We start from the raw sequence: 26,314 nt of genomic DNA on the forward strand, positions 1-26,314 counted from the left end.
GTTGAGGCGAATATGAAATTATAATGACAGATTTCGCAATAGGCGAATTGTAATGGTTTTGAAAAATTGTAACGGTCTTGATAAAAAAAAACCTTCCCCACCTTTTCAAGTTGTCTGCAATTTTGCATCAAAATCTGTCACATGCGTTCCTTCACAAGTCCCCAATCACCTTTCCTTCCCCACCTTCGCATTTCGTTCGCCGCCAGCGACGCCGGCACACAACAAGCGAGACCCCGGCCTCCGTCCCCTTCCTCCTCCGTTCCGCTAGCAGCACTGGGGCGGAGCGGAGATCCACTCATCCGGACGTAGACTGGTTCCCTTCTCCTTGTGGTGGTAAGGTATAAGCAACCCTAGCTTACTCGGATTCAATCCCTTCCACGCCGCTTGGTGCCCTACTGATGCAATCCATCCATCCATGCTTCGATTTGGTAGAGTTCAGTACTGGACTCGGGTGCCCCTTCCCATGTCGCACGTCGAGCCCACCGCCGTCGGCGCGGAACAGGTCGGCGAGGGGGCGGTCGTGCCGCACGGCGACGGTGTCGGTGACAGCGGGGGTGACGTAGCAACCGCGGAAGCGCAAGTGGCTGTTGCCGTTTCCACCTCCGGCGACGAGAGGCGGGGCGATTACGGCGACGATGCAGAGAACGAGGAGGAGGAGGCCGCAACGGTGCAGGGCAGCAAGGAGGGCACGGAAGAGCTGCTCCGGAAGGTAGTGTACAGCGAAGAGGCCGCCTACAAGCTCTACTGCGATTACGGCCACCGCATGGGGTTCAGCATCCGGAAAGGGAAGCAGTCCTACTTCACAGGCACCAAGCGGATACGCACCAAGGACTACTTCTGCTCCAAGGAGGGGCTCAAGGAAGGGGAGAAGCTCACCGATACAAATTTCAACGACCCCCACACCAGGACCAATTGCAGGGCCATGGTGCGGTTTAGGGTGAATGATCAGGGGGAGTGGAAGGTTATCCGACTGGTATCTGATCACAACCACAACCTGGCAAGGCCTGAGGAACGACACCTTTTGCGTTCTGCGAGGTCACTTATAGCAGGGCGGTCGAGTTCTGTGGAGGCGATGTTGTATGGGGGTTATCAGGTGCAACCACAATTGCCTGCGGGGAGTACTAGTGCAACCAACAATGTGGAGAATCCGAAGCAAGATTTGCTCCTCGGCTATGGTGCTACGGCGAAGACGCTGACTGTAGGGATTGGGGACGTGCAGAGCCTTGTGAGCCACCTGAAAAGCAGAGCAAATGAAGATGGCATGTTCTACTGGGATGTTCAATTGGACAGAGGTGGTCGGATGACTAATTTCTTTTGGCGAGATGGGAGGAGCAGGACCGACTATGACTGTTTCGGTGATGTGGTCGTGTTTGATTCAACTTATCGCTTGAGCAAACAGAACCTGATATTTGCACCTTTTGTTGGCGTCAACCATCATTGGCAGACCACTATGTATGGTTGCGCGCTCTTAGCTGACGAGTCTACTTCATCTTTTGTGTGGCTGTTCAAGTCTTTCTTGGAGTCCATGGGGAACCGGCATCCACAATCTATTTTCACAAATCTTGATCAAGTTGTGTCAAAAGCAGTTGAGGAGGTTTTCCCAAGTGCATGTCATCGCATTGCTCATTGGCACATCCAAAAGAATGCTCAGTCTCGGCTTGGTGCTCTTAATGTTTCAAAACCGTTCAATAAGATGTTCACCAAGTGCATACAGGGATGTGACTCGGAAACAGAGTTTGAGGAAGCATGGGCTCAAATGCTCTGTGAATTTAAGTTGCAGGATAACAAGTGGCTTAAAAAACTGTATAAGCTCAAACGGAAGTGGTGTAGTGCTCTTAACAAGTGCACCTTTGATGGTGGGATTGAGTATGAACCACAATGTGACAATATGAGCAACATATTTAATAATGTTTCTGATAAGTTGACTTCTCTTTGTGCAATTGCTGTTGCTGTGGATAAACAGACTGAAGATTGGAGGGAAAAAGAATTGGATGAGGATGCACGGTGTTTGCAGAAGCCACCTGCTTGTATCATCAAACACAGTGATATTTTGAATCATGCAGCCAAGGTTTATACACATAGAATCTACAAACTGTTTGAGACAGATTTTCTGGACGGGTGTGGTGCCACAAAATTCAAGGAGCTTCCATGTCAAGATAACAACACATATCAATTTGAGATGACCATGCAAGGGCGAGGATCAAGAGTTTGCACAGTTCATTTCAATATGCCTACAATGCGATTAAGTTGCAGCTGCAGTAAGTTTGAGACAATGGGTTTACTCTGCCCACATGCTCTGAAAGCTCTTAGCATCAAGAATATATGCAAAATTCCAGAAAGTTGCATACTGAAGCGGTGGACCAAGGATGCAAAGAAATGGGTTTTCAACCCAAAACAATATGAATCATCATATCAGGAATGTATGAATGATGAAGCTGCATACTGCAACTATGTTATGAGGTATGCTTATGATCTTGTCACGAAGAGCCAAGGGCAGGAGGCATTAAGGAAAGTGCTGTGGGAGACTCTTGAGAGTGGTGAGAAAGAATTGGAGGGATACCTAGAAAACGTTACCCAACATGCACCTTCTTATGCCACTTGAAAGAATCACTAATTAACCTCCTGGACTTATCTGCTGAGGATGAACAAGATACTTCCTTGTTCTTTGGGAGATGCATTCAGAACGTCTCTCAAACTGTACTCTTAAGAGATGAAAACGGATGCTTGTCAAAGATACAAGCTTGAGTAAGTTTCATGCTTTCAACTTTCCTAGTAATTGTTCTTGTGATTCCCTTGAATTTTACCTGATATTCCAGTCTTTGGTGCCACATCTTTGTCAATAACTATGAATCAGTTATTATATCTGTTAAACTGTTGCAATATGATGAAAATGCACTAGTATTTTCTATTAGGTATTTACTTTGTGTGATTTGTCTTGGTTAATTGATCTGTTTAGATCTACAAGGATTTGCCACTTTGTGATATATAAGCTTAAGATGAATCTGTGTGAGTTTAGGTCGTTGTAGTTTGGATATATCTACAATTCTACATTTCCAAAAGCCCCATTTTGACTCTCGCTCTGTCAGAAGTAGAAAGGCAACTGTTCTTTTTGGCAAGTTGCCAGCAGAAAAAGTTGTTAATTCGTTAGCTCCCAATGCACCTATCTCTGATTCCCATCTCTGATTTAATATGTGAACTCAGTACTAGGAGCTGGCACATGCTTATATACACTGATAACTAAATCAAAATTGGGCCCTATAATATAACATACTGAGAACAGGTATCCCAGTATTTGTCTAAAATATACACTCCCTAAATTTCAAATTATAAGACATTTTGGCTTTTCTAGATACATTGATTTTACTATGCACTTATATATACACTATGTCTAGATACATAATAAAAGCAATGTATCTAAAAAGGCTAAAACGTCTTATAGATTGGAATGGAGGGAATATTGTGTTATGTAGGGCAGGCAACCTGTGCTAATCCAGTTTGAGAATCCACACTGGAAAAGATTCTACATTTATGCTGTTCCACATTTGGCTCAGAATTCTGTCCTAACACACCCATATAAATTGGGCACACACATTCATTCTTTTCATGAATGTATTAATGTGTAGCAAAATGAGCACCTGGCATGCTTATATTTATTGTGGTTATTGTGGTATGCAAAATAAAATTCAACTAACAAAGGTTTTCACTTGTATAAAGAGTGTTATTGAAGTGAAGTTTCTCCATGAGTCAAGCATGAACAACTGCAACAACTTGTGGCAAAGAATGTCTTGTTTCTACAGCTTCAAATGTACAGCATAGATAATCATGAAAGCAGAAAAGATTCCAGATTCCAAAAAAAAAACAAAACTGACACTCTACTTTCCTCCATAAACAGGTGCTTCATTGCATACAATTTTGTCTCATCAATTGATAGCAGTTAGCAAACAAATGCACTTTGTGTTTTTTTTTCCTTTTAACCTTACAAGAACTATGCTCAAACATTCTGTGTGACTCCTACAGCGACGCCACTATGTCTGCTCTCATCATGGCGGGTTACGTCGTTGAGCTCAGCTTCTGCCCATATAGCATAGGCCTCCTCACCATGTACAGCATCATCCCCGATAAGCAGCTGTGCATCAGAAATTCGGAGGGGCAGAACTAGGCCAATAAGAACACAGATTATGGAAGTGATAACAATGTTCCAAGCAATGACGAAGAGTGCGCCAGCAATCTGCTTCCCAAACTGTGATCCACCATCACCACCATAAAATGCACCTCTGGAGTCCGGGATGGAGAGGAAGAGGTTGCAGAGGACGGGCTCAGCAAAAAGTCCAGTAGTGGCGCCGCCGAGGAACCCAGCCACCGCGTGGGTGTGGAATACGCCAAGGGTGTCGTCGATCCTCTGCATGAAGGACCATTTCTTGTGCAGTACCATCATAGTGTACCAGGGGATGCTACCTGAGAGAATTCCCATCACAATAGCTGCCCACCCTTGCACCAGGCCTATTGAATGAAAGATATTTGTTAGTTAATCAATTAAAATGGAGAATGAACTATGGAGACTGTTTGGTGTACTGGTTTGTTATTTGGGCCTGGTTTACTACATTATTATAACATGTACTATTTCTTTTGTCAGTTTGCCTATTATCTTGTGGTCTTATTTTTTGTTCACTTCCATGAAATGTCATTCGCATACAGATAAATTTTCGGTTCTGGAATGTTTCTTTTAAAATGTGGGCACTCCACACACAAGCTAAAAATATCTCCTAACATGGCAAGGAAGGTTGCCATCTATTGACGCAAAAATATTTTGGAAGGGCATGCCATTGTCAGAACCTGTTTCTGTCAGTCAAATATATTTTCCTTTGAGATGCTTCTGCTAAGAAAATGACACAGAAAAGAAATTTCAGGCCAATGGGGAGGCAAAGGGAAGCTGGTTCTGATTGGGACAAAATAGGGGTTTTTTTCTGATAAAATACCAATATGTAGTGTTAGCCTGTGAAGGGCCGGCCATTAGTTCTGAAAATCCAGGTCAACGAACGCCCATTGTTGCTTGCTTAGTAGCAAGAGTGTCACCTCACAGAAGACAAGATCCCAAATTAAATACTTTCACGCCCCAATTAGATCATCACAAGTTGTGGCATGTTAGTGGATCAAGTTATCTTAAAGTCTCTTTAGGCGGCTGCAGAATGGATCTGAGAGCCCTGAATGCAGATGCTTTATTCTTTGCTGACTTTTTTGTGAGATATTGGCCTATAGCTGAAGGTGGTTTCACTTGTTTTCCTTAGTTTATTTACTTTCCACTTTTCCAGGGAAAAAAACCAATACAATTTGCAAAACTTTAATTGGTGGTTAGGTTTTGACTGAACGTGTCTGTTTGGCGTCTGCCAATGGAGCATGCAAGGGAAAGGCGGCTACTCTACTCACCTGCACCAGGGGTGATGCATACAAGGCCGGTGATCATGCCCTGCACAGCACCGATCACCGACGGCTTCCCGAAGAAGAAAACGTCCAGGAGCGTCCACATGAGGAGGCTGGTGGACGCGCAGATATGCGTGTTGAGCACCGCCATGGACGAGTCGATGTTGGCCGAGTAGGGGTCGCCGCCGTTGAAGCCTGTCCATCCAAGCCACAGCAGGCCCGCCCCCGCCAGCACCAGCAGTATGTTGTTGGGAGGGAACCGCTCCCTGTCCGACGCCGACCTCGGCCCCACCCAGTACGCGGCGGTGAGGCCGGCGATCCCCGAGGAGAGGTGGATGACGTAGCCGCCGGAGTAGTCGATGACGCCCCACTGGAAGAGGAACCCGCCTCCCCAGAGCGAGAAGGCGCAGACGGTGTAGGAGAAGGTGATCCAGAGCGGCACGAACGCCATCCACGCCTTGATGTTCATGCGCGCCAGCAGCGAGCCCGCGAGGATGATGACGGTGATGCTGGCGAACATGCACTGGAAGTAGACCATGGTGGCGGCCGGGTACAGCGGGTGGAGCATCTCCGCCTCGGTGGACCCGTCGCGGTACAGCACGGCGGTGGCCGTGAGCTGCGACTGCGCCACCAGGAAGCTCTGCCCGAGCGCCGGCCTGGCTTTGCCCCAGAAGGGCAGCAGCCTGTCGCCGAACGACATGTTGTACGCCCACACCACCCAGCAGATCCAGACGGCGGCGAAGGCGTACAGCGCCATGAAGGCCGAGTTGATGGCCCACTTCTTCTTCACGATGCTGCCGTACAGGATCACCAGCCCCGGCATGCTCTGCAGGCCCACCAGCGTCGCCGAGGTCATCTGCCACGCATTGTCGCCCTTGTTCAGCCACTCCGGCGACGACGACGAGCTCTGGTACGCGAGCGGTACCGCACCTGCTGCCATGGCTCTGGCTGGGGCACTCGATCGTAAGATTGGTAGGTGGAGAGGGCAGAAAGCAGGAGGAAGAAGAGGTGAGCTGCACTGAAGTTCGCAAGAAAAGCTTTTAAGGCTTGTCTCTGTCTCTGAAATCCTACCTCGCTACAAAAACCCAAGTTGAAGGTCACACACAGCCTTAAACCATGGAAAAGCAGGCAAGATTCGTATTAGCACACTGATGAAATGAACCTGTACTTGCCCAAGTATAATATCTCTATCTCTGCTCTGCATCGCTCTGTGTAGTGAGTAGGGATGAAAACAAATCGGATATCGACGGATATCACTGATATTGTATTTGTTTTTATATTTCTGCCCCTATTCGAATTCGAATACGGATAGTGTCAACCATATCGGATATGATACGATTGGATATCGACATCATAAATATGCGATTTGAGTATTCGGATACGAATACGGTATCGGATGTTGAATATCCGGACTTAGATACGGACGGATCTAAACTCCTCTAAATGGATTCGGTCTCGAATACGATCGGAAAATATCCATACCGTTTTCTTCACTAAGTGAGCTTGTTGATCATCTCACTAGTTGATTTTATTACTACTCCGATACGATTGGTCCTAGGAATCTTCGTAAGGGCATGTTGATGAATAGACTAGTGTGAAAACCAATGCCACGTTCGCTTGACTCCAAACGAACAGGGCGCAAACCATCCTCTTGGGTTGCTTGTCACGGCACAGCACGAGCATCTTTTTGTACTACTATTTGCACATGATAGTACTAGTTGTGAGCTGGAACGGCGACTTGGCTCCATCAGCGATGCAGGTCTGGTTTATTTGGGTGAAATTTAAGAATTCGGCTACCGTGGCACTTTCGTTTTTATTTAGCAATTAGTATTTAATCATGGACTAATTAGGCTCAAAACGTTCGTCTCGCGATTTTCAACCAAACTGTACAATTAGTTTTTTTTCGTTTACGTTTAATGCTCTATACACGTATCGCAAGATTCGATGTGATGACTACTGTAGCATTTTTTGGGAAAACTTTTTAGAACTAAACAAGGCCGCAATGCTCATCAAGAGGAACAAGGTTAGGAGCTGGGAGTCTGCACGTTGGTTGTTCTCCTGCAGAATAAATTAAAGAGAGAATTATGTATTTGATAGTAAAATAAATCAGTCTTTTGTATTTGGTATTTAAAAATTTGAATTTTCTTATCTGGCACCAAGTTAAAATTTCCTTCCCTGTATGGCACTACCGTTCATTTCATCCATTCATCTGTTAGTTGACTATTTTGACCGTGTCAGTTTTTTCTTAGTGTGACCAATATACCCTCTCTTACTCACACATCCAATTTCTCCCTGGACTTCCCGAGTGGTCGAGCACTCCTGTCTCCTGTGAGTCCGTGACCTTCTTCCCCGAAAAAAACACCAAACCCTAGATTAATGGAAGGAGGAGGAGAGGATGATGGAGCAGAGGATGTTGCAGCTGGTGGCGCCCAGCACCAGCTGCGCGTGCCCTCTGGCGGGGCGACCTCACCTGGCGGAGCCAGGCCGTGGCGCGGTCGCGGCGGCGGGGCCGACGCTCCGGCCAGCCAGCAACGTGGCAGAGGCGGCACGACGGCGGCTCCCGGCGCACAGGCCACAGGGCAGCATCCCCAGGCCAGATCAGGAGGATTGTGGGGCATGTTCTTGGATCTGGAACGGGATAGAGTTTTCTTGCACTTGTTATTCCTGAGATTTGCAATGCTTTTTTTGTGCTAACCCTGGCTACATATCCAAAAGCTTGGGAAGACAAGCAGTGCCCCCAGTGAAGTCCTTTATTGAATACTTCCTCCGTCCCTAAATGTCCGTCGTTTTCGCTTTTCGAAAAATAACTTTGACTAAATATATATTAAAAAATATTAATAGTTATGATACATAATTAGTATCATTGGATAGATATTTAAATTTAGTTTTTTAATAAATATATTTAGAGATAGAAATATTATATGTATTTTTTATAAATCAAGTCAAAGTTATCGGCACACAAATCGTGACGATAAACATTTAGGGACAGAGGGAGTAATTCGTAGTTTCGGTGATTGAGCGAGAAATATGAGTACATGTATACTTCTGATGTTCAATTGTGGAGAACTCTAGATGATCGGCTAGCTGTGACACCAGATGCTCAAACCTGTACTATTCTAAGCATTTGCAGAGAAATATTTGTTTGTCGTTGTCTTCATGTCTTGCGATGATCTGACAAGAATATAGGACTAACCAAACTGAGATGAGCGAGCTGCTAAACTGCATCAAAAAAATTCTGACCAAGCTAACTAGACAGAGCAAATCCCTCCCGTGCTAAGCCTACCCCAGTAGGACCTGCTCTTGCCTTAGAGTTTGAAATTTATTATTTATTTATTTGCAGACTTCGATTATCAAAATTCCATGTTTTAGTTCATAATATATTTGTGATATTTATAATTTTCTTATTTGACAATTTGTCCATCTATTATTTCTCTATTTGGCATCATATATTTCTGCTGCAAGGAAGAACATTCATATCATTTTACCAGCCACTTGACGTCGTTAGTCGTTACTAATCTAAATGGACGGCAGTGCTATCTAGGGAAGGGAATTTTAACTTGGTGTCAAATAAGAAAGTTCAAAAATTTTAATACCAAATACAGAAGGTTGATTTGTTTCGGTGCCAAATACACCATTCTCTCTAAATTAAAAGCAGAACACAGAAAATGACTTGGTTTGGCATTTTGGTTGACCTCGAGTAGGTGTTGTAGACTTTCGTTTTCCGTCTGAGATGACTTCGGATGTCATGGCATGAAGTAGGCAGCTGCAAGTTTCGTCGCCTACTATTCCCAGTCTAGCTAGGATTACTGGCATCGCCATCCTAGAAACGAAAGCAATCGAGCGATGACGAGTGCTTCCGAGATTAGGAGTAGCTGGCTAGGTTGTTTATAGACATCGCGTGCTTCTCCAAACGACTGAATCAAAGGTGTTAGTGTGTCATCTCGGCATAATTAGTATTTTTGTAACCTTTATTTATATTGTGATGTGTAGGATTGGAACTACGTGTGATTTTTTTTATTATTTTGATCTTGAATGGTTTGGCATGTTAGGTTTTCAGCGTTTGCTCTGCAGTTTTCTAGTTAAGAGTGGATACATCAAGGGTAGTCTTCTCTTCATTTTTGTTTATACGTGTGTCACTGTTACATGGCACTACACACCATCGCTCTTCTCTTGTCAAAGACTGGGCCTGTTTGGATGATGTGGTTTTCGAAAGCTATAGTATTACAAAACTGTGATTTTATAAGCCAAAGAGGCACAAAACCATGACTCTAGAAAGTATAAGATTTGTTACATCCAAATACCCAGTAGCTTTTAAAAATCAAAGTATTTTGTAAAACCATACTATTCTTCCGATATTTGAAAATACTTTGCATCCAAACGTAGCCCGATTTTTTGCTGAAGAGCTCGTGTGAAAGCAAGCCCGGTTTCTGCGCTGCCCGTCGGATTCGGCTGTAAATTAAAACGACACACTTGGACTTGGGAAGTGTCGTGACCGTTAATCCCAAATCCAAAAGATTCCATGTGGACACTCATGAATCTTCTTCAAGGGGTGCTTCCACACTCTCTGAACACTTTTGAGATCGCCGAAAAATCCGTGGAGCCTAAAGAAAAGCACAAAGTGAAGTGTCAGCATCGAGTTGACCTCTGACCGACTGGGTGCTGCAATTGCGAGCTACTAGTACCAAGGTCCCGTTCACTTTGAGAAATTCTGAAGAAATCTGGAGAAATCTGAATGAATCTGAAAGAATTTATGAGAGAAAAATACTGTTCCGGTTAAAAAAAAAAGAAGCGAATCAAGCCGGGTTTAACGCTGATGTGCAGACCGCCTGCAGGCATCGTGCCCTGCGTGGCAAAATCATATAGCATATCTGGTCTCTTTTTTCTTTCTTGAAATATAGTATATCCAGCCTCCTGCGACCATGCCTACTTTTTGTAAGATAAAGGAAACAAACGTTTTGGCCTCTGCACTTACAGACAGTAAACATGTCTACATATAGCATAGTGGTCACAATGCTTTAACAGCAATCGTGGGTTTGACTCCCACGAGAGCGAAGTTGGTTATTATAAGAAAATCCCTGTTAGAGAAGCCGCGGTCCGGAAGTTTGTTTGCTAGCAAAATTCTTCTATCTTATATTAGCAAATATCCTTAAAGAAGAGATCGTGTCCCACGCCGGGCCTGTCTGGTCGAGTGTTTTTAAATTTTTATACCTGGCTCTTAACCAAGCTAAGTGAAATGACAATGATGCACATCTAACTTGTGAGTTTGTTTGTTCTTTTATTATTACTAAGTAGACATGCACGTACGACACACACATGTCTTTTAAAAATATTTTTTCACAAGAAAATAAAGAAAAATTTGAAAAAGTCAATTTCTACATCTTTTCGAATATAATTAACATGGGGTTAAAAATTCAAAACATGAGACTCTATAGTAAACTTTTTACCCACCTAAAAGACTCATTTCTACCTAAAATCTCATCTCTGGGATGTGTTATGAAATTTTTTCCTTGAGCATAAACCTCAACCTGCAACTGATCTTATCTTAAAAACCCTTAAAGCTTCTACTAGCAAATAGGCACTAAAATGAGTACATGAAGGTTCAACAATTTTAAACTAGGCACCATAAGATAGAGCATGATTTTTTTTAAAAAAATTGAAACTAGTTTCATAATTTTCCAAGCTAAAACAAAATTTCTATATTTTCTAAGAGTAAGCCAAATTTTATGATTTTTAATTATATTATTTTTTCATATAAAAATATTTGGATAATTTTTTGACTTTTGATTTTTGGTTTTTTTAAAAAAATATTTCAGTCCGATTTATCTCCTAAACTTTTAACTAGTTCGATTTATCTCCTATGACATGTCACCACGTCAGTAAATCCACTATCAAAACCAGTCAGGCTGCAAAAACAAACAATTTTTAAAATTTAAACGGAGTCAAATAATCAGTTTTGTAAATAATGAAGGTAAATCGGACAACCGCAAAAATTAAGGGAGGCCGAAAGGACTTTTCCAATAAGAAACACTTGTGCGCTTAAGGGTCTAGAGCTTCACTAGTGAATCGGCTTTTGTTAGCTTGCATATGAGCATCTCTTCTGGTGAAGCTGTTACTCTTTTAGAAAAATATTTGGTAGAACAGCTTCCTTTATCGTTAAAATAAAATGTCCACAATATCTTTTCTTTTTTTCTTCCTATTTTTTCTCCTCTGCCTTTTCTCTCTCCACCTTATCACTTTTCTTCCTCCACCGCGTCGGTCTCTCTTCCTGGGCGTGGCGGTGGCTCGCACGCGGCAGCGCGGCCCGGGAGCCCCAATGGCGGCGGAGGCTGGCAGCTGCGCGCCCCGTCGATGGCTGCGCGTCCGGCGGCCTCGCGCCTGCGCAGCCGCCCCTCTCCGAGCCGGCATTGGGGCAAATCAGCCCATCCAAAGCCTCGGCCCACATAGAGTATCCAGGACCGGCAGAGCATCACAGTTTCTAGCCCAGCCCTTTTCTCAAACCACAAGCCTCCACGGACCGATCCGGACCACGGGAGTCCGCCCCAAAACGAAAAGGGAAATAAAAGAAGACGGCCGAACGCGACTTCGTCGACTTCATCGAAAAACCCTAGCTCTCCGATAAAAAAAAAAGGGAAAATCCTAGCTCTCTCCGCCGCCTGCCATGGCCATGGAGCACCTCCGGTGGCGCCCCACGGTGAACGAGCGCGACTTCATCGAACGCGCGCTCCAGTCCGACCTCCGCGTCGACGGCCGCCACTCCTTCGACTTCCGCAAACTCAAGATAACCTTTGGCAGGTAACATCCGCCGCTCCCCTCGTCTTACCTATTCAGAGGCGGAGCTCCGTCTCCCCGATCCCCAATTCGGCGCCGGCCCTAGCTGTCTCGCTCGGTCGCGCCCGTTCCCCGATCCCCTTCCGCATCGCGCCATCGCCGTGCCTCCCCTCCGCATCAGGGAACCGCCACCGCCGCCCGGCGCCCACCACGCCGCCGCTAGCGAGCTGCGCAGCGTAGGGGCGGGGGAGCAGCCCCGCAGGTAATGGAGGATGGATTGGGGGATGGTGGTGGCGAGCAGGTGAGCGGCGCTGACGCTGGCCGTGGGCGTGGCCATGTGGGAGGTCCTGGCGCCGGGAGCGAGCTTGAAGGAGAGTGCAGGAGTCGGCTGTCCGCCCCACCTAACTTTCCAGCCGAGCTCCGCCACTGTACCTATTCGGCTATTCCCAGCTCGCTTCCGCTCCTATGGGTTGAGATTCGTCCTCGTCCCTAGCTGACAGCCCGCAATTTTATCTCGTTGCCACCGCGGCTTTGTTTTGCTTTGCTCTGGTGCGTTGCAATTTGGGCGTTTATTTGGCGAGTAGGTTTACATCCTTTATTGGTGGTGGTGTTGTTAACTTCAGGGAGGACGGCTCGTCGGAGGTGCAGCTCGGGGAGACGCACGTGATGGGCTACGTGACTGCTCAGCTGGTGCAGCCATACCGTGACAGGCCGAACGAGGGGACGTTGGCCATATTCACCGAGTTCTCACCCATGGCCGACCCAGCCTTCGAGCCTGGGCGTCCTGGGGAATCAGCAATTGAGCTTGGACGAGTCATCGACCGTGGCCTCAGGTCTCCTGATTCTTGGTTCTGTAATTTATCAGAAGGGGTTTAAGCGTGGAGCCTGATAATGTGAATTGTGTGTGTTTGTATTTTTTTTTTCAGGGAGAGTCGAGCTGTTGACATGGAGTCCTTGTGTGTTGTTGCTGGGAAGCATGTCTGGTCTGTGCGTGTCGACCTTCACATCTTGGATAATGGAGGGTATGGGTTAACGAGTTATAGGTTGTTTGCTGATGTAATTAATTTGTAAACACTTGCAAGTTACAGTTCTAATCTTCTCCATTGCGATAGGAATCTCATTGATGCAGCTAACATCGCTGCATTGGCAGCTTTATCTACTTTCCGGAGGCCTGAATGCACGGTTGGTGGGGACGATGGTCAGCAAGTTACAGTGCATGATCCTGAGGTAGGCATACACTTTCAATGTGCTCTATTGTATATGGTGCTGCTAATATATCCCTCAAAGGTCATGCTCCGTTATAAATCAGTAGATTCACTACTTTACTATGTCCTTACGAGCTAATTTGTATGACTCCCACAATTTTCTGTAGTGTGCAACTGCAGTATTGGCCTAATGGTTGCTTTTTTTGTCCTGCTTTGTTGACCACTGCAACTATCGTGTGTTCTGATTTGATGTATTTTACAGGTTAGGGATCCGCTTCCTCTTACAATACATCATATGCCCATAGCTGTAACATTTGCATATTTTGGTGAAGGCAACATCGTGGTATGTCTCGATATTTAAGATTGAAGTGTTCTTGACCAATTTTCATCAAAGTATTAGCATCCTCAGCTGAGGAACTGACCTTTTTGTGTAGGTTCTTGATCCCACATACAAGGAAGAAGCAGTAATGGGAGGGAGGATGACTGCTACAGTTAACTCAAATGGTGATGTTTGTGCCATCCAGAAAGCTGGTGGAGAGGGTGTCATGTCAAGTGTTATCATGCAGTGTTTAAGAATTGCTTCGGTAAAGGCTGCTGATATAACAAGCAAAATAAAGAAAGCAGTAAGTAAGCGCCATCAGATTGATGACTAGCTGAGGTGCCAATGTGTTGATATGGTTCTCAACAAAGTTCAAATCAAATCATGCATACGATGTAAAATAAGTTATAGTTAAGTTTGATGGGACTTTTGCATAAAGAGATTCTTTCTCTACCTACATAGGGATTCCATTGCATGTTTACTTAGCTGGAAAATGTTCGCCTATACTACATCAGCATTTGAAGCAGATTGCTTTGCATATTTGACCTCAATAGAAATATTTTCCCTAATAGCAGTAGTTTCTCCACTCTATAGATACAGATGCAAATTTAGTGATGCAAACTACCAAAGCAATTACTGCAAAGGTTGATGCTCCAGAAGAGGACACAAATTACCTTATGATCAACTGGTTAGCGGCACTGCATTATCTTACTCTACATTGGCAGGACCTGTGAGCCTGTGTAACCAAAAAAGAAAGCTGTGGAGAGAACGTTAGAATTAGCTTTTGGGTTTACATAGAGCTAGACGCACAAAGTAACAACAGTCTGATGAACAGCCACATGGACTGAATTCCATTGCCTGGAGGCCTAGAATGCATAGCTGTATTATTGGATCCCCATACATAAAACCAATGCACTCACATTTTCAACGCAATGAATATCATATGCAATTATTGGCTCTTTTATTGATTCTTCTGTCGGCTTGAAAATAAACATGTCACTTGATTCATCCTTAAATTGAGCTAGACTGGATTGAAATAAATATTGCTGCCTCGTCTGAGCTAAATTAAGGCAGAAAGCTGGGTGGAGATGACTGAGGGGAAAGAGAGGTGTATCTCAGATTGACAGTAGTGGCACATACCTTCTCAGGGCAAGCCAGGTGCTATAGAATGATGATGAGTAGAGGCAGGGAGCCACTGTGGTTAGGGTTACAAGAGGACGGCGGTGGTCAGCCTGCCCCGTGTCCGTGAGAGCCGTGAGAGAGCTCACAGGCATATGCGGCAACCCGCGCAGCACAACTAGCTTTTGCAGGCTTTGCAGCAGCCCGCACAGTGCCACAAAGCTCACGACTGGAAAGCGCACGCCTAAAACAATACCTGCTCGCTGTCCACTAGTCACAAGACACAGAATAAGATAGCTAGCAGATTCACTCACATTATCTTCTTCTCAAACTTGCACAAATTTACAATCCATCTCACATACTTCAACAAAATCCTAAAAAAATCACAAAAATAAAAAACATGACAATGACATTTCTAGTGATAAATATGTTCCTATTTATTACAATAATAAAAATAAATTAAACTATTAAGTTATTTGTGTATCTAATGAGACAATATTTACATATTTTAAGCATCTGTAACATTAGTGATGTACATTTTCATCTCATTGTCTTCTTGGAAGTAGCCACCCCCGATTTAGAACATAATAGCAAGTTAGAAAACCTAGTTGTAAGGAAAAATATGGGGCAGACCCAACTAACCATGCAAACAAAAAGAGCTCCAAGTCTCTGCTAGCTTCATAGTTCATACTGAACTGCTGCTACTAGCTGAGACAAAAACAGTGCTAGATTAAATAAATAAACCAATAAGGCCAGTCTCAATGGGAGTTTCATGGCATTAAATGAGCTGCCACGGCATGGAATAGATGAAGTGAGAGATGATAAAAGTTTCATGGGATGGAATGAGTTTCATGGGGATGAAACTCATTTACACTGTTTCCAACACACGAGTCTTGGAAACTGGGAGATGAAACTCCCCACTGAGACTGGCCTAACACAACGGCTAGACAAGTGCAACTTAATATTAAATTATGATATTGTTGCAAACCTTACTGGGTTCTCAAAAAATGTAGCGGTTGTGGTCGCCGCAGCAGGGGGCTGAGGTTGTCGCAGCAGCTCCAGCTCAGGCTGCAGTGGATCCGAAGGGCTACTGCAAGAAACAAGAGGAATCAGATTTGGTGCCCAGATGGAATGGATGAGGTGCCCAGATGAAACAGGGGGCTGAATCACGCACAATCGCAACCAGAGGGCACAGCGACGGCGGCAAGGCTGAGGACGATGACTGGGTGCTGATCTGATGGCGAAGTGGTCGGAAGGCCGGTGCTAGGGTTCTCCACCATTGGGTTGCAGACGCTGGTTGCGGCGCCGCTGGGTTACGTGGGCTGGCCGCATAGCACTGCTAAAACTATGCCGGCCATAATGCGGGTTCTGGTGGGTTTGCAGCGCGTGCTGTCCCAGCGGACACGTGGCTCAACCCGTGCTTCTTGCATTCCTAACCGTGGTGGCTGGGGGATTGTCTTGGCAGTCATCCTGACCTCAAGCACTGGATGAATCTGATTTGTTGGGTGGGAGGAGGCCAGGAGGGTGAACAGCTGGTCGTAGGTTGTGCTGGATGAGGTGGTACTGGTGGGCCCACGTGTCGTGGTTGATTACTTCGTGAAAGGAGGGAGAAGGCCAGAAGGGATGTGAGGTTGTAGAACAGAGGATCCCGTTACTAACTGTACTTTTTAAGTAGCGAAGTTGTTGTAGTTTGCATGTCTTTGAATGTTTCGTGGATTGTGAAGCTACTCAGATTATGATTTTCATTCCATTGTTGGCTTTGTATTTCATTACTAATCGTATGGCTGTATTCTGTTTCAGGTAGACTCATACACCACCGAGAAAGCTTTAAAGAAAGTAAAACGTTTACCAACCTCGGTTCCTCAGAAAATTAGTGTCACTGATGTAATTATGGAGGACAAAGGTGATGGTGAATTGGAAAAGCAAACTGTGGACGTTCAGCAGATAAGCAAAGGTGATGAGGACCATCAAAGTATAAAAAGGAATTCACCCTTGACTGGGGACCGAATTGCTAAACACAAACAAACATCAACATTCATTGGTGGCCCATCAAATTGGTAGTGGTTGGTCTGATGTTTTGTTTCCTAAGTTCTAGAGCATAAACATTTGCTTGACACAAGTTTTTTGCCAACTGGTCCTGGTTTTTGCCATGTAGGGATCCATATTCTAAAGGAGTTTCATTAAGCTCCCTCAGAATTTCTGATTTGCCGGGTATAATTTTGTTTACATGTTATGGGTTTTCTTCTTGCTTGCTAACTCTCCATAACACCTCTCTGTGATGTACTTGGAGTCATTCTTTGGTTGGCATTTTTAATGCTCATTTATGATTAAATATCATCATTATGGCGTGTCATTCTCCCCTGTTTCTACTTTCTAGTCATGTTTTCATACAACTTTTTATAGGGCTGGTAGAAATAATTACACAAACTGAATCCTTCTAAATTCTGATGTCTATAATTCTGCCTCCTGCCAGTCTAGAGTCATCCTTTAGTTTTCAGTCATTTTGATTTGACATATGGAACTTGCTGTAATCTTTCTTGAAGAATACTTTGCTTGCCAAGATTGGTTCTCTCTCGTTTGGATTCACTTATTTGCTTCACATCATGCAGATCCACCAACTATCGTCAAGGTCAGCAGCCACGAGGATGCCCAACCAATGACTGAATCATCTAATGCTGAGGTGAACACATCAAGTGCTGTGGCTGCTGGAGAGTCTGATGAGTCCCAGGAAATTGGATCGCCAAAGAGTCTAAAAGATGCTATCAAACCAAAGCATAAAAGAAAGAAGAAAAGTGACAAGAGTTAGTTTAGTTGCAAGCCTGTAGTTTCCTATGCCCCAGGTGAGTGGTTATCTGTGCTATTGTTATGTATTTTGTACGGGCGTTCTTATTGATAAGTTTTTACTACTATATGCGCGTGGTGAATGTTATGTTGATTCTCATGATGATTGCACATGCTACAATTGTATGTTATGACTACTGCGATGATGATTTTGCATTCCCCAAAAATAAGCCCTGATTTTGTTCTGCAGGCACCTATCTGAACTCCTGATTGATGGGTCTTCATCCGGGGTGGCATAGATTGGTTTTTGTGTTTTTCAATCGTGACTGATGTTAGTAGTGGCCACAGGCAAATTTTGTACAAGCTGTAGAGTTGTATTTTAGGAATGGTCCAGTTAAGCTTTCAGTCAACTTTGCAGTTGGTTCTGTGATGCATGATGCCCCAGTACATTCCATTGTTATATACTCGATACTACCGTTAATCCTCTATTGTCAGAAACGATTATGAGGATTGCCATATTGGACACGATGGACCATGAACTGTTAGTACTTCCGTTTTTTACATGTCAGTGTTAATTTTGTTCTAAGTCAAACATTAATATTTTTTACCACTGATTTTTTTTTAAAAAAATATCTAGATTCATGATATAAGATTTATATTATTGGATTCTATAAAGAATACTTTCATAATATTATAATTAATATGTCCTGAAGTTATAAAGTTTATTTTTTTAAAAAAAATGGATAGTTAAAAATATGTCATGAAACTATAAGGATTTTTTAAATGGACGGTCAAAGATAGTAATATTTGACTTAGAACTGAGTTAATGTGACAAAAGTGAAAGGAGGGAGTATATAAGAAAGCAGATCAATATTCTCCCATTAGAGCATCTTCAGCAGGAGCTCTAAAACGACGGTCTCCACTTGCGCCGGGTGGCTTTGTCGCGAGATAATACGTGAGTACTGCGTCGGGTGGCTTCATCGTGAGATAATCTCGCTGCGGTTGAGAGCGATGGTTGCCACATGGGGGAGGGAGCTGCCGGTCTTCGGGGGAGGGGAGGGAGAGATAATACGTGAGAGGACCTGGGGGCGGTGGTTACCATGCTAAGGAGGGAGCTTCCTAGGCTCTGTGTGTGTGTGTGGGGGGGGGGGGGGGGGGGGGGGGGGGGGGGGGGGGGGGAGGGGGAGTCGGTCGGGGTGACCTCGCTGGAGAGGAGAGGGAGCCGGCCGGGACAGCCTCGCTTGGGCGGAGGCGACGCCAGCGTAGAGGGATAGGTTCATGGGCGCCTAAAGCTAAGCCCTAGGAACGAGGGGTGGAGGAAGAATTTGGATGCTCACCCAAAGTTAAGGGGCTGCTAGAACATAGTTTTTGGTCAGGTAACTCATACTTAGCTATGGATACATAAGACTGTGCTAGAGATGCTCTTATACTGCATTAGTTATTGGAGTATTTGATAGCCCCAGCTTGTCATCCGAAGCTGATCAGACGGAAGGATCTGAAGTTAAGAGAGGTGAGTACGGACTGCCCCTAGGGCATGTTGGGAACATGGGATTCCCTCGTGAATGCTATGGCCCCGTTCGGCTAGCAGAATTTTAGCTAAAACTGGCTGAAAAACACTGTTCTGGCTGAATTGTTGTGAGAGAAAAACACTGTTCCGACTGAAAAAAAGAAGCTGAACAAGCCGAATATGGGGTAAGCCGAACGGACGGGGCTATGTTTTTTCCTATAAAATTATTCTAATTTCATAAAATTCCTGTACAAGTTATACGATAGTCTTGAATACACGAGGAGAAACAAAAGGACAGAAAACACACTAATTGTGTTAAGGATAGGAAGAACGGAATTTTTAGATCTTAGGGTCCATCCCCTCCTATTAAGAAATCTTGTTTTGTTTCCCACTAATTAACAAATATTGTTTAGTTTTCATCCCCTCCTACTTCTCATATATGACACGGTATTCCCTCTTCATCCGATCGTCTCTCCCGGGTCAAAAGCAACGGCAAGCCGGCTAGCCAGTTGGATAAGGGCATCTACAACGGGTGACTCGGAGCACCTTCAAATCTCATTTTTTAAATTATTGTTGAGAGAGCCATTTACATAAAAATTATTTTTTATATATTTTTACTTTCCAATAATTTTTCTATATCTCATGCGTATTCTAGAAAGTCATTCTCGTCTTCTATTTTTGCTAGCGAAAAATCTACAATAGAAGATAGCTATATTTGGATAACCATTTAGACAAGCTGTTGGAGGGTACTTTTCACCAAAATGTCTATTCCTATCATTTAGAAATGATTTAAAGAGTCTCTCGGAGTTGCTCTCATAAGCTAGCTCTAAATATTTTTTTATATTTTAACAAAGAGAGAGAAAAGCTACCTCCTGATCAAGAGCTAGACTCGTAGACATATTCCAAGATCATAGAAAGGTGTCCTGTGAGACCATCTATGTTATGAGCTATATACTAAAAGTTAACACTATTAAAAAAGTCAACTTAGAGCTGGTAATTAGCTTATATCATTGCAGGTGCTCTAAGCGACGGTTTTATATTCCTCTCTTTCCAAGGAGGCATTGATGGGTTGATATAGCCTATAAAGAATGAGCTGATCCAATTCCTGCAAAATAGGTAGGGGAATTGAACTGAAATCTCCAACTCGCGCCAATCCGATTGGTTTTTAGGATAAACTAGCAAAGCGCCGGTTTTGCTGCTTGTGGACAAGCAGTAGTAGATTGCTGGGTTTTTTTAGATAAAGTATAGACTGCCTGTTACAGATTGCATTCTAAAGCCACAGCAACTAATCTTGAACTATTTGATCATTTGCCTTATGTTACCAAGTAGTCGAGACCTTGAAAACATAAATACAAAAAATAAAATAAAATGTGCAACAATAGAAATTGTGTTGTGATGTCAAAACAAAGACATGGCGTGGATGAATTTTTCAGACCAGGTAGAAATGTTTTCAAAGAGTACTACAAAGAAAATATATTCCAGTTGAAGGAGTAACCGATCCTAAAGACAAAATAAGGCGTGGAGGAAAATTAGCAATATGGAAGTTTAAAACCTAATAAAGACACAAAAAAGAACCATGAAGGAGCAACTGAGCAAACATATTTACACGACTGAGAAAGGAAACCGATCTTTGGTGTGAAAAACATCAAACTATTTCACTCGTCATTTGTTCTATTTTAGGGGTATGCAACGCAAGAGGTTAAACGGCAGTAAACATATAGAGTATCTAAATTGGGGCGCCTGCAGACATTAAACGAAACAATACAAAATTAGGACCCAGCTTCTTCTGCCATCTCCCAGAATAGATAACATGAACTCATCAGCACCTGAGGGTTTTCTGCAAGAGTAAGATGAAGCTCAGGAGTCAGAACTCAAGTTCAATTGACTTGGACATTCTTTTTATGGAGTGACGCACATGTTCTTGGTACAACAAAAGGAGGCACTTTGGCCAACAAACAGATTTGAATCAATAGAATTGTTAATACTACAAAGGAGATTTCAGGAAAGAAGATACCGCTGCACAATTGTAATCTGTTAGCTGAAAATCTAATTATGCAATTGAGCAAATGTTAGATATACCCAACGGCAGCAGCCTAATATATATGTAAAAAAATCTGAGATTATGGACACATATATATGGTACTAATGTTACAGCCTGTGAAGAATGCAGCTTTAGCTCTAAGCACACTTTGTTTTACATAAACCTGATGGTTGATTTTTAAGACGTTCACATGATATTTTGAAAGGGGAACTAAATGATTACAAAATACATTAGCCATGTAAATTAACTCAACGAAATCATGCTGCAGAGAGGTTGCAGCCAAACATGACAAATACTGCAGCATTGGCAAAACTTTTAGTCGTGCCTAGGGATGAAAACGGTACGGATATTTTCCGACCGTATTCGAAACCGAATCCGTTTAGAGGGGTTGAGATCTGTCCGTATCCGAGTCCGGATATCCAACATCCGATACCGTATCCGTATCCGAATACTCAAATCACATATTTATGATGTCGATATCCAATCGTATCATATCCGACATAGTTGACACTATCCGTATTCGAATCCGAATCCGGACAAAAATATGAAAACAAATGTAATATCGGTGATATCCGTCCGTATCCGATCCGTTTTCATCCCTAGTCGTGCCTGACCAATCGGCAAAAAAATCTGGTGAAGCACTTTCATATCATTATGTCATTATGGCCATGATTTCATTACATTCTGGTCATATATACTCCAATGCAAGAATAGGAAGGGATTTAAAAATAAGATGTTTATCTGCGGTAGGAAGAAGTGATGGTCATCTACCTTTTCAGCCTGGCCGCAAACAGCACTCTGCTCGCTATGTCCTTACTTACAGGTACTGAAGAAGCAAACTGAAATTTAGAAAAGGATAATGTATAATCAAATACTAAAACTGAAATCAGATATTTCATATATAGATATAAACTGAAGCAAGGGTCTAACTTGTAGCTAGAGGCTACCATTATATTTTTGCAGCGTACAGTAATTTACATGCTACCATGTGGGTGAGGACATGATTACTTTAGAAGAATCAACAAAAAGAATACTTATAGAAGCAATCACTTATTTTAGTAGGGCTAGTACCCACAGAGGTAGAATATCTAAGGCACATTTATCAATATAAGTAAATTGCACTAAAAAAATAGATCACTAAACCTAAGAGATATGTATGAACTTCCAAGATCTGGTATTATTTTCTGAATGGTAGGTACAAAACATACCTGGAGGCAGAAGAGACATTCTGATAGAGGTAGTCACACATATCTAGATCATCCACAGTAAAAGCATCTAATATCATGCATAAGAATATTTGCACGTCCAAAAGTTGATTAGAATTTCGCAGACATCTGTATGCGAAATCAGTAGACCAATTCATTTGTGCAAACAGGAATTGACCCATCAAGACCTATCTCATCAACAAATTTAAAGGAACAGAAATTCCTTTCACCGATAACCCATAAATGCACATCACAAGATCTAAAAGACTGACTAATGGCCAGCAGGCACATGTGTACATGTATACAAAGATCTGCCAAAGAGAATAACTGAACCCAGCCTTACAGAAGCTAATGGAATCAGAAGAAATTGGAAAAGGAAAAAAACTGAGATAGGGGAAGCATTTTCATTTGGGGATGCTAGGATATATAAATATATATCCTCCACAAAGACAGCAAGCACTGCAATTGTACACATGTGCCCCGAACAACATTTACAAAGACTGTTAACGTTGTTTATACACATAAATGAATCAGAAATCACCTAAAGAAAATGAGCATAGATTTTTTATCACCACACAAATGGGATATGCAAATTAATCAGAAATCCCATTTGTGTGCTGATAAAGAAATCCCAAATGAATCAGCACACAACATCGGCGCCATCCAATCCGCCACAGTTTTAGCATTTCTAATCACCTGTTCTTATATAATATAGGGTATGGCATTTTACCATTTGTAATCCCAATTCTTCACTGCATCCCACAAGAACCGGCGCAGCAGAGCGCGCCCACCTGTTGCTGAAGGGGCAGAGACTGATATTAGCATCTCATATTATTTGTTGTTGATAAAAAGTCTGTATACGTGTTATCAAGATGATCTGTAAAGGATAACTAAATAGAGGGTGGATTGTCTGATACCGATTTCTCAAGGTGAAGCAAATTGCAAGCAATCCGAGTACAAAGAGGGTGCCCCTTTTGGTTTCTTCAGAGAGCTTATGCACCAACAAAAGATCACCTTTGAGGGTGTGATAGATGCATCCTCTGTTAACTACGGGAAAATTGGTTTCATAGCATCGAAAGATCACGACATCTAGAAAATACCATCGAAAGACATCCGTCATGTAAAATACCACTGAAAGAGTGGACCGTTACCTTCGAATAGCATTCCGTCACGGTTGCTGTTGTCGTCGTCAATCTCTCCGTCAGGGACCTTCTTCCCCAATCCAACGGTTCCTCCGTCCGTTTGAGTTCTCCGTCTAGCAGTTCCTCGCCTTCTCTGTCCTCACGAGGCAACACCGTCCAGGATGAAGGACCTCCCGTATAAGCAAAAGCACCGGCACGCAAGCGTTGCCGAACGTGCGCTCCACCGGCTCCAAAGCTCCCGGTGAACCTCCTGCTTGAGATCGCAGCACACACCGATGCCGCAACCATCTTGAATCGCGCCTTCCTCCCCTCCTTGCCGGACATCGGGCAGGGACCCTACCGCGGGCTACTTCGGCGGCACCATCATGATTGACCATTGCGTCCTGCTCACCGCCGCCGCCGGCATCAGCTGCTCCTTCATGCTGCTCGCCGTGGACATGGCAAGGAACCTGGACTACGGCACCGCGGAACCTCGGAACTCTTCATCACCACGAAGACCCTGGCCAGCATGATTTTCACTATTTTTTTCATCCCGCAGGAACACAGCTAAATAATCAAACATGCAAGCGGTGGTGTTGGTGGTGATGGCTGCACTGGCCGTACCTTTTTAATTACTCTTCTACAAGGATGTGCTTGCAGACCATGAGCGACCAATCGCTCAAGGGTGCTTGTGTTCATGTCGTCATTTATCACTACACGCAGTTACTAACTACTACGGCACGGCCGCTGGTACGCGTATAGCGGCGGTGGAGGCGCGGTCTACAGGCACGGTGGCAGTACTCCCTCTAATGCCTGGCAGTCTGGCACAGACATGTCCATATCCATGGTGAGGTAGGCATCGCTGCAGCGGTTCATGGAAAATCGCAATGGCCGAGTCGCCGCGTGCTCCTAGCTAGGCGATGAGCTCCTAGGTTGTCTTCGTCCTCCTTGCCATCGCTGTGCCCGCGGCCCGTTGTCCGCCTCTTCCCCGTCGACCTGGCAGGCTGGCACTGCTTCGCCTCGATCACCCTGGTCGCGTCCGCGACGGAGCGCTCTCACGCGGCGGTGGGCACAGGCACGGCGCTCACCCTGCTGCCAGGCCAAGGGGCACGGAGCTGCTATACCTCATGTATGCGAACGGAGAAGCTGCTGGATTGAGAAAGAAGAGGGCTAGACGGAGGGATTCACGGCATCAGTGTCTACCGTGACGGAATGCTATTTGTAGGTAACAGCCCACTCTTTCAGTGGTATTTTACGTGACGGACGTCTTTCGATGGTATTTTCCGGATGTCGTGATCTTTCGATGCTATGAAACCAATTTTTCCATATCTGTAACATTTTGAAGTTGACTGTATAAACATATGTTTAAAGGCTAGCATCCATTAAAAAAATGCTACAACTATGATTTACACTCTGGAACATATGTCTGTAGCAAACTGATGCACCATCAATGCGATTTGTAGATGCTATCATCAATGTGTATCCGAGGAAAGGTGTGTATCCTACAAACGGGCATAAGGAATCAACAGATAGAATAGAGATCACAGTATATCTTCCATCGTATAAATTGTTAAACAGAAATTTTAGCAATAAATGGATGGATGTGAATAAAATTGAAACATTGTGGAAGCATGATTGACCTTGCATATGGTATTCTTTCTGTAGGAAAATTTTTCTTTGTGTTGCAGCTGTTAGAGGCGCCTCCTCATCCAATCTCGTTGGATCTGTCAGCAACAAAAGGGAAAATCCCAAGCCAGGACGGGAACAGTGTTCCAGCAGCAACAACAATGAGGTGTGGAACTCTAGATAAGAACCTCAGTATGGCGAAACCAAAGAAAGAGGGAGGAGGGAGGGAGAGGTTGTACCCTGATTGTACGAAGCTGGATGCAGAGACCAGGTGGCGGAAGGGACGAAGACGGGGAGATTGGCCATGAGCAGTTGGCCCTGAACCGCCGGCTCCGCGCACGCCACCCCCGGCATCCATGGTGTCAGCCATCCTCCCTTGCACTCGTCGACCTCAGCGCGGTCGATGCCTGTTGCGCCATCCCCCGCCTGGACAGATCCGCGACAGCGACGACCTCGTCGTCGTCGTTCCGCCGGCATCGATTTTCCACCCCATGGAGAGAAGGCAGCGGAGGAGAGGAGCACCTGCACCGGTCCCAAGTACCGCTGAACTCCCCGATGTGGACCACGGGGCGCGAGTAGCGCTCCGCCGCCCCATGCCAAACGCGAGGCCTCCCGCGCAGCCTCCGTCAGGGACAGTCCTGGCATCCGTGCGCGCGGCGTCAGGGAGAGAGGAAGAGACGAAGGATCCGCGCGCATAGCTGGTGGGAAGGCCGGGCACCGCATTCTTGCGCGCTGCGGTGGCGACATCATCGAGGGCGGATGACGGACGCATCTAGGCTGATTCTTTTCCAGGCGTAGCCGTGGGCCTGCACCGGCCGTCCATCATTATGTGTCGGATTAAGTCGCCCCACAACGGTCATCTTGGTCTAATTCTATCCCTAACTAAGAAACTATCTGGTACAACAACTCCAAGTTTGAAAACCGTTCACTCTTAGCATCTAGACACGGTTGTGGCTATTTTATGCCGACGTATATTTGGTTTTGACCCGCCACGCCGGCGTTGATCGCAAGGGAGGGATAAAACCTGTGTATAAAACCCGACGTCGGCCGACATCCCCTACCCACCCTGAGCCCTGCCTCCCGCTCCGACCTCCACCCCCGACGCGCATCACCGCGCCGCGGACGAGGGCGCCGCCCCTCCGCCGCCTCTGCCTCCGTCGACGACGGCGACGGTCCTTCCTCCTCCTCCCCCACCGCAGCCGCC

The 26,314-nt window shown here is 44.6% G+C and overlaps 3 protein-coding genes and 1 long non-coding RNA gene across 11 annotated transcripts; 2 read left to right on the forward strand and 2 right to left on the reverse strand.

The window, feature by feature from the left end:
* The first annotated feature begins 135 nt into the window (after positions 1-135).
* Positions 136-4,155, forward strand: LOC136477479 (protein FAR1-RELATED SEQUENCE 5-like). Of its 4 annotated transcripts, none has more exons than XR_010764030.1 (3): positions 136-338; positions 433-2,745; positions 4,018-4,155. XR_010764030.1 is itself a non-coding variant. In XM_066475651.1 (2 exons), exon 2 carries the CDS (start codon positions 464-466, stop codon positions 2,600-2,602), a length of 2,139 nt encoding a protein of 712 aa, XP_066331748.1. In that variant the 5' UTR covers positions 136-338; positions 433-463; the 3' UTR covers positions 2,603-3,708. The 4 variants fall into 4 exon arrangements, 1 of the variants encoding a protein (XP_066331748.1); XR_010764029.1 differs by lacking the exon at positions 4,018-4,155 and adding an exon at positions 3,715-3,852; XR_010764031.1 differs by lacking the exon at positions 4,018-4,155 and adding an exon at positions 3,715-3,852 and having other exon boundaries at positions 136-333.
* LOC136477480 (ammonium transporter 3 member 3) lies at positions 3,794-6,571 on the reverse strand. Its single transcript, XM_066475653.1, has 2 exons — positions 5,425-6,571; positions 3,794-4,500 (listed from the first exon to the last, which is right to left on the reverse strand). Exons 1-2 carry the CDS (start codon positions 6,356-6,358, stop codon positions 3,992-3,994), a joined length of 1,443 nt encoding a protein of 480 aa, XP_066331750.1. The 5' UTR covers positions 6,359-6,571; the 3' UTR covers positions 3,794-3,991.
* Positions 6,572-11,998: 5,427 nt separating this feature from the next.
* On the forward strand, positions 11,999-18,091 carry LOC136477481 (exosome complex component RRP45A-like). 4 transcript variants are annotated; one of them, XM_066475654.1, is made up of 10 exons: positions 12,000-12,210; positions 12,810-13,019; positions 13,113-13,208; positions 13,299-13,413; positions 13,654-13,734; positions 13,826-14,014; positions 16,630-16,886; positions 16,985-17,040; positions 17,439-17,669; positions 17,861-18,091. In XM_066475654.1, exons 1-9 carry the CDS (start codon positions 12,077-12,079, stop codon positions 17,633-17,635), a joined length of 1,335 nt encoding a protein of 444 aa, XP_066331751.1. In that variant the 5' UTR covers positions 12,000-12,076; the 3' UTR covers positions 17,636-17,669; positions 17,861-18,091. The 4 variants fall into 4 exon arrangements, 3 of the variants coding, with proteins under 3 accessions (XP_066331753.1, XP_066331751.1, XP_066331752.1); XR_010764032.1 differs by lacking the exon at positions 17,861-18,091 and having other exon boundaries at positions 11,999-12,210; positions 16,630-16,892; positions 17,439-17,481; XM_066475655.1 differs by lacking the exon at positions 16,985-17,040 and having other exon boundaries at positions 12,001-12,210; positions 16,630-16,783.
* A 2,289-nt stretch (positions 18,092-20,380) lies between these two features.
* Positions 20,381-25,896, reverse strand: LOC136473913 (uncharacterized). 2 transcript variants are annotated; one of them, XR_010762801.1, is made up of 4 exons: positions 25,350-25,896; positions 25,125-25,208; positions 21,930-24,986; positions 20,381-20,954 (listed from the first exon to the last, which is right to left on the reverse strand). It is a non-coding gene; the product is annotated as an uncharacterized lncRNA (long non-coding RNA). The 2 variants fall into 2 exon arrangements; XR_010762800.1 differs by having other exon boundaries at positions 21,930-25,208.
* Positions 25,897-26,314: the final 418 nt, after the last annotated feature.

This window comes from Miscanthus floridulus, chromosome 8 (assembly GCF_019320115.1).
Source record: "Miscanthus floridulus cultivar M001 chromosome 8, ASM1932011v1, whole genome shotgun sequence".
Classification (NCBI taxonomy): domain Eukaryota; kingdom Viridiplantae; phylum Streptophyta; class Magnoliopsida; order Poales; family Poaceae; genus Miscanthus; species Miscanthus floridulus.